This window comes from Solanum pennellii, chromosome 9, assembly GCF_001406875.1.
Source record: "Solanum pennellii chromosome 9, SPENNV200".
NCBI classification, from domain to species: domain Eukaryota; kingdom Viridiplantae; phylum Streptophyta; class Magnoliopsida; order Solanales; family Solanaceae; genus Solanum; species Solanum pennellii.
Genome location: NC_028645.1, coordinates 37,357,857 through 37,365,766, shown reverse-complemented (window position 1 = coordinate 37,365,766; position 7,910 = coordinate 37,357,857). Strand labels below are relative to the sequence as shown.

Sequence of the window (7,910 nt, the reverse complement as noted above, 5' to 3'; positions counted from 1 at the left end):
CCCTCTCTGCCGGTTAGCCCATGTTCTTGCACATGGGTTTGTTGCACTTTCCTAACTAATTTATCTTGATGCGATTTCATAAAAACAGTTGTGAAACTGAAACGACGTTCAGGTTTTCTGTGTACTGCTGATCATTTGGGAATGTTTACTTATTGTCCCAAGGACCCTCACCATGTCCTTGGGTACTGCTTAATCTACATGATCATTTTAATTGATCATGTACCATAGTATCTAGGCTTGACACTTGGATGCCTCATACCTTTTGTGAGTTGGAAGATATATATTTTATTAAGTTAGGGACTTCATTGCAGGTACGTTTCTTAAACATCAATCTTCGATTGGGGTATGACAATCCAAAAAGTATATCTCATATTTGTATATAGAAAATTAGCTAATATCTCTTAGCCAATTTTTCTACACTATGCCCAATATTTCTCAATATTGGGAATTGAGGTGCCTATGTGCCCCTAATAGGCTATCCTAAGGGCATACTAGGCTCTTCATTAGATATATGATTTTTCGGAACGTTACATTATCACCCCCTTAGGAACATTCGTCCCCGAATGATACTTACGCATCATTTAAATAAAGAGGGTGATTTTCGAAAGTTACGTTATCATGCTTAAACTTTTCTCTTTTGTGAATATCTTATTCACACTTATTTGGATGATGCATAACATTCAAGCTTATCTGAAGCTTCATATTTCAGATTGAAGAATTTCCTTCTCAATCACGCATAACTTAATGCACATCACAACTCATTCAATGCAAAATCATGTCTATGCTACACAAAAACAGCAACATAAAATGCAAACATGACTTAATTTTAACTCACATAGTGCTATTATAGGACATACGATTAGTGACCTATCACACCAAATCGACCAAAGCACTTGAACTTAGAGTTTCCTTAAACAAAACCAGACTTAGAAAGAGAATATCTAAACTTAAGAACTGAACAAATGAGGGCGGCGGGATCTCATATCGGACTCGGCCTCCCACGCTGTTCCCTCAACAAGATGGTTCCGCCATAGGACCTTCACGGTGGAAACCTCCTTGTTCCTCAGCCGCTTCACTTGGCGATTTAAAATTTTGACTGGAACCTCTTCATAAGAAAGGTTCTCATAAACTCCTAACCCCTCAGCAGGCAAGATGGATACTGGATCGCCTAGACATTTCTTAAGCATAGAAACGTTAAGCACTGGATAAACAGAAGCCAAGTCTTGAGGTAATTTCAGCTCGTATGCAACATTTCCCACTCGTTGCAAGATCTCATAAGAACCTATATACCTCGGACTCAAATTTCCTTTCTTACCAAACCTCATCACCCCTTTCATGGGTGATATCTTCAAGTAGACTTGATCACCTACCTCAAACTCAAGAGCTCTCTTTCGGTTTTCTGCATAGGAATTCTGACGATTGTAGACAGTAGACAATCTATCCCGAATCATCTTCACCTTCTCTACAACCTCATACACGATCTCGGGACCAAGGATTGCCGATTCTCCTACTTCAAACCAGCCAATCTGAGATCTACATCTTCGGACATATAATGCTTCGAAAGGTGTCATTCCAACACTAGAATGGTAGATATTATTGTAAGAGAACTCTATCAGCGTCAAGTGATCATCCCAAGTCCCCTTGAAGTCAATAATACATCCTCTCAACATGTCTTCAAGGGTCTGTGTTGTACGCTCTACTTGCCCATCTTTCTGCGAATGGAAAGCAGTACTAAGCTTCACCTGTGAACCCAAACTTTTCAGAAAAGATTTCCAAAAATTTGAAGTGAATTGAGCCACTCTGTTTGAAATAATAAATAGAGGAATCCCATTCCATCTCACTATCTCATCTTATAAATCTTGGCATAGTCTTCGGCCTTGAAGGTAGAATTCAAAGGTATGAAGTGAGCGGACTTGGTCATTCTGTCAATAATAACCCAAATGGAATCATGTAGGTTCCTATTCTTTGGCAGACCAACCACAAAATCCATATTAATAGCCTCCCACTTCCACATTGGGATCTTAATCGTCTGAGTGAGAGCTCCAAGCTTAAGGTGTTCGGCCTTAACCTGTTTGAAGTTCAGACACTCCTCCACGAACTTATAGATATCTTTCTTCATGCCTTCCCACCAATAGACCTCTTTAATGTCTTGGTACATTTTGGTTGCACCTGCATGGATGGAATATCGGGAACCATGAGCTTTTGCCAAAATACTTGACCTCAAATCATTCACATTTGGCACACATAATCTATTCTGATATCTGAGTACGCCATGTCCACCTAACGAGAATGACTCATTAAACTTACTCAATACTGAGTCCTTTTCTTTTTTAATTTGAACGACCCTTGAGGTGGGTCAGGGGCTTAGCTACACCCCCATGCCTTAACATTTATAAAATCAAAATTTACAAGAAGGGGGACATAAACCTTACCTTCTATGATTTTGTAGGTATAAAATTGACTTATCTACTAAGATTAGTCAATTCAACCTAATACAATAAGATGCACATTAATAGAATAAAAATACCTAGAGAGGACTCCTCTCTTAATACATTTATCTACAAAGCATGAATTAGGGAGACTCTCCCTTTTACAAGAGAATTTCAAAAAAGAAACCTATTCTAAAGACTATCATCTAATCCAAGAATAAGTTTAATGCCATTTGCATAACATCAAACTGTTTTAGAATAACTAAGGTGGCTGTTTGATCCTCTTTGTTTTCCTTCTTCTGAAATTTTGAATTTGCATCCTTTCCAATATGTAGCTTCCTCTAATTAATCCAAATAGTTGTTGTGTAGTATAAAAATGTTGTACAATATCCAGTGTATGACTCCATTTGGCTAGCAAATCTGCTGTACCATTTGCTTCTCTATATATATGTCTGCATTGAAAATGATTCATTTCTCTGCTAATCTGTTGGATTATCTGGATGTCTTCCTGACATTTCCATGGAATGCCTATTGTATTGTTTATCCATTTACACAGCAATTCTGAGTCTATTTCTAGCTCAATGCTTTTGTATCCATGTTGTGCACACCAGTTTAGTCCATAGATTGCATCCTTTATCTCTGCAGTATTGTTAGTGACAAATCCAAAAGGTAAAGAAAAGGCATAAATTAAGTTACCTTGATGATCTCTTAGGATTCCTCCACCACCAATCTTCCCAGATTCTGGTTTAGCACTGCCATCAGTATTTAATTTATATATACCTGCTTTTGGTTTGTTCCAACACACCATGGTTACCTTTAATTGGTTCTGGCATTGATCAATTACCTTGATCAACATATTCCAATTTGGTTGCCATGGTATGGTAGGAAATACCATCTTAACAACTTGCATGATGTCTTTGTAAATACCATATTGTACTCTTTGAATGCTTGATGTTTTACCTCCATATTTCACAGCACACCTGTTCTTCCATAAATGCCAACATATAAAATTAGGTAAAATGTAAATAAGAAGTTTATGTACCTCATTTTGTATAGACAGCTTGCTCCAATATAATAATAATATGCTTCTTAAATTTAGTTGTCCTTGCACTGCACCAACATTTGCTATATAATATTTCCAAATATATCTTGCAAAATTTTCTGTGACTAGAATATGATTAATGTCATCTTTGCCTTTATTATAACAACAAAAACAATCTGCTTCAGCTTTACCAATTTTCTGCAACATTTCATTAGTTGGGAGTTTACCTTTCAAAGATCTCCAAATAAAGAAACATACTTTGAATGGAATCTTCTTATGCCAAATCATATTGTTGATTGGATCAATATCTCTTTTCTTCCTAATATGTTCCCATGCAGATGCAATAGAGAATTTACCACTCTCCTCAGGCATCCATATGGCAGTATCAGCAATCCCTGTTTTATAATTAATATAAGTCTGAAGAACAGTAGGCACCAGTTCTGGAGGAACATGTTGTCTCACCACTCTCTCATTCCATTTACCTTCATCAAGAAAATTAGACACTGATATATTATTGAGACTTGAAATATTGGAACAATAACTATTTAATGCTCCATTACCAAGCCAGTTATCCCACCAGAATTTACAAGAACCAGAGTGAATCCTCCAATAAATGAGTTGTTCAACCTTCTCTCGATTTCTAATAAGATATCTCCACACCAAAGAATCTCCAGTGTTAATTTTCTTAGCAACAGGGTTAGCTCTTTGACAATATTTGGATTTCATAAAAATACTCCATAATGAATGCTTAGTTCTAAACTCCCACCAATGTTTGTATTGGAAAGCTGTGCAGACATCATCTAACAAGCTCACACCTATTCCTCCTTCATTTGTAGGATAAGCCAAAGTCTCCCAGGAAGCCCAATGATATTTCTTACCATCATTATCAATACCCCAGAAAAAATCAGCAATAACCTTTTTAATATAATTAAGAGTAGTCGTGGGAGGAGACATTGCAGCTAATGTATGAATAGCAATAGACTGTAATACATGTTTACAAGAGTAACTTTTCCTCCAAAATTTAGAATTTTGGCTTGCCATCCAGAAATTCTCTTGATCACTTTTTCCACCATATCAGAAAAATATATAATTCTTTGACCTCCAATGTATAAAGGACAGCCCAAATAAGTTATAGGGCTATTTTTCATACAAAAACCAGTCTCTATTTTGATATAATCAATAATCTCTTGTCTAGTTTTAGCAGTAACCATGAAATAACTTTTTTCTTTGTTCACTTGCTGATCAGACAGTAACTCATAATCTTCAATAGTTTTCATGATTAGTTGTATAGAACTTCTATCTGTGGAAGAGAAAATGATAATATCATCTGCAAAGCTTAGGTGGTTAATTTGAGGCCCCTTCTTTTCCATATGAAAACCTATATAAGAATGGTTAGAATATAACATATTAAGTTGCCTAGACAATACTTCAGCACCTAAAATAAATAGGGCTGGAGATAAAGGATCCCCTTGCTTAAGACCTCTAGTTTTATGGAAAAAACCATGTCTTATACCATTTATAACGACAGAATACCAATTATTACTCAATATCCTCCATACTCTGTCAATACAAATCTCTCCAAATCCCATCTTTCTTAGAACTAAACATGTATATGTCCAAGATACTCTATCATATGCTTTCACCATGTCCAATTTGATAACCATATTTCTCCCCTCCTTAGGTAATTTGATACCATGTATTATCTCCTGAGCTAACATAATATTTTCAGATATACTCCTTCCCTTTACAAATCCAGATTGATTTTCTGAAATTATGTTAGGTAAAATAGGAGCTAATCTGGAACTCATGATCTTGGAGATAATTTTATTGGTAAAATTGCTAAGACTAATAGGTCTAAACTCCTAAAACATGTTTGGATGATCAACCTTAGGGAGCATAATAATATTAGCATGAGACATATATTTAGGCATATCACAACCATTGAAGAAATCTTTAACAGCAGCAAGAAGATCTTCCTTAATAATGTCAAAACAGACTTGAAAGAATTTGCCACCTATTCCATCAGGTCCAGGAGCAGAATTGGGATTCATACTCATAACAACCTTTCTCAATTCATCCACAGAAGGCATCTTTTCCAATTCTATATTTTGTTCATTAGTAACCATATTAGGAATACACTGAAGCATCTCCTCCCTTATTTTGTCAGTTTTTCCTGTAAACATATTTTGATAATATTCACAGGCTGCTCTAGCAATATTCTCCTCCCCATGAATGCATACACCACTATCAGTCATGACTTTATGAATAAACATCTTTTTCCTTCTTCCTCTAATCACATCATGAAAGTATTTGGTATTTGCATCACCCTTTTTCAACCACTGTAATTGAGTTTTCTGTTGAAGAATGGAATATTCCAGCTTCATATACTTAATATAATTAGCATTTGAAGCAGAAAGTTGTTCTCTATTTGCCTTACTATTATCCATAATATGCTTCCCTTCAGCATTCTTAACTTCTTCCTCATACTGTTTCACCTTGTCAAAAATATCACCATATTCCAATTTAGACCACTCCCTCAGAGTTTTAGTTAATCTCTTCATTTTAATATGAAGACACCACATAGGAGATCCTATAACCTTTCTTTGCCAGCATTGCTCCACAGTTTTAAAGAAAGGTTCATTATCAGTCCAACAATTGAGAAACTTAAAATACTTAATCACAGCATTCTTTTTATCATTTATTTCCATCAATAAAGGACAGTGATCAGAACCAACTGAGGGAAGATGAGTAATATTGGTTTGTGGCATCTTTTCTAACCATCTATCATTAACCATACCTCTATCCAACCTTTTCCAAATTCTATCACCCTACTTTCTTTGATAGCACCAAGTATAATTAGGTCCATTATAACCTAAATCCATCAAACCACAAGCTTCAATAATACCTATGAATTCAAGACTTTTATTAATATTATAAGCTCTGCCTCCCAGCTTTTCATGAGTAGAGGATATCACATTGAAATCACCAATAATACACCAAGGATGACTGGTTGCAGACCATTTTACCATACTATCCCATAATGGTTTCCTCAATTGGTCCTTACACTTAGCATAAACATAAGTCATAAGAAATTTCTCACTATACTCATCATGACTGATTTCACAAGTAATATGTTGTTGATCACTCTCCAAAATATTACAATACACCTCTTTTGACCAAAATAACCAAATCTTGTTATTAGGATTACTATAACCATTGTTCATCAGCATTTGCATCCTATAAAAATCTAGTTGAGAATGATTAGCAAAAGGTTCTAAAATAGCAATCAAAGACAGATTGTGAATTTTTCTGAGATTAATTAGCCTTTCTAGATCACCAAAAGTGTTTATGCTCCTAGCATTCCAACAAAGAATTTTGAACATCATAAACCTCTACTCCTAGCTCTAGTATTTGGTTTACTACTATTAGTATTTTTATTTTGTTTTAAAAGCTTTCTACCCCTTGGAGATAATCCTTGTTTACCAGTTACATTCCTAATTTCTTCAACATTAGAATCATGCAACAAAGGACCTTTCTGATTATGATAGGAAGTACCAATCTCCTCTCCAGTTTCAATGCCTGCCTCTAAAGATTGAGTATCATCATCATACTCATCCTCAGAGTCAGGAGGCCTATATTCATCAATATGTTGATCACTAATAGGATCATCACCAATATTAACAGACTTAGGCTTATTATTTTTATTAGTCATCTGATGAGGTTTATTATGATTGATTTTATCAGGGGGTATTTTATCAACATTAATCAATAACCCCTATTCATCAACTTTACCTTTACCTTTAGAAAGTCTATCATGATTAAAACTAGTATCCACCTGACCACTTCCAACCTCACCTCCAACAGCTACTCCAACAACATCATTATCAGTATGAAGGGGTGTAGGGATGGGGAGCATTGAGTCAATACCTGGCCTGTTTATTCTCTCTTGTTGATAAACATTTTGTTCATTCCTAGTCACCTGAATGTCCTGTTTTTGTTGTTTATTTCTTTGTTCTCTATGTTCACTGATCCCTGCAGTATATGCTTGACTTTGTGATGTCCTTATTAAAGGAATACTCTGCTGAATACTCTGTTTTGGCAATTGATTTGCATGGTCCTCCAATCCTTCTCCGACTGTGGTAAATTCCTGCACTTCAAGGTCAATATATGTGTTTTTAGTAGGAATAGAAAGCTCTGTCTGTATGGAACCTAACTTGTTGATTAACATTTTTCCTTCTTTGTGTATGCCATTTTTCTTGTACCACCTGTTGTTGATTCTCAATTGTTTGCTGCCTTTGTTGAGTGTGATCCACCCTTCTACCTGTTTCCACAGTCTTAGAAGTCTGCACATCTACATTATTATTGTGAGCACTATCCTTCCTATTCTTGTTTTTCTCCATATCTTTCCTTTGTTTGTTCTCTTCATCCCTTTGTTTCAC

General features: G+C 35.6%; 1 protein-coding gene across 1 annotated transcript; it reads right to left on the bottom strand.

Moving 5' to 3' along the window:
* Window positions 1-5,333: 5,333 nt before the first annotated feature.
* Window positions 5,334-6,239, bottom strand: LOC107030129. The gene has a single exon (XM_015231519.1). The coding sequence runs from the start codon at window positions 6,237-6,239 to the stop codon at window positions 5,334-5,336; it is 906 nt and encodes a 301-aa protein (XP_015087005.1).
* Window positions 6,240-7,910: the final 1,671 nt, after the last annotated feature.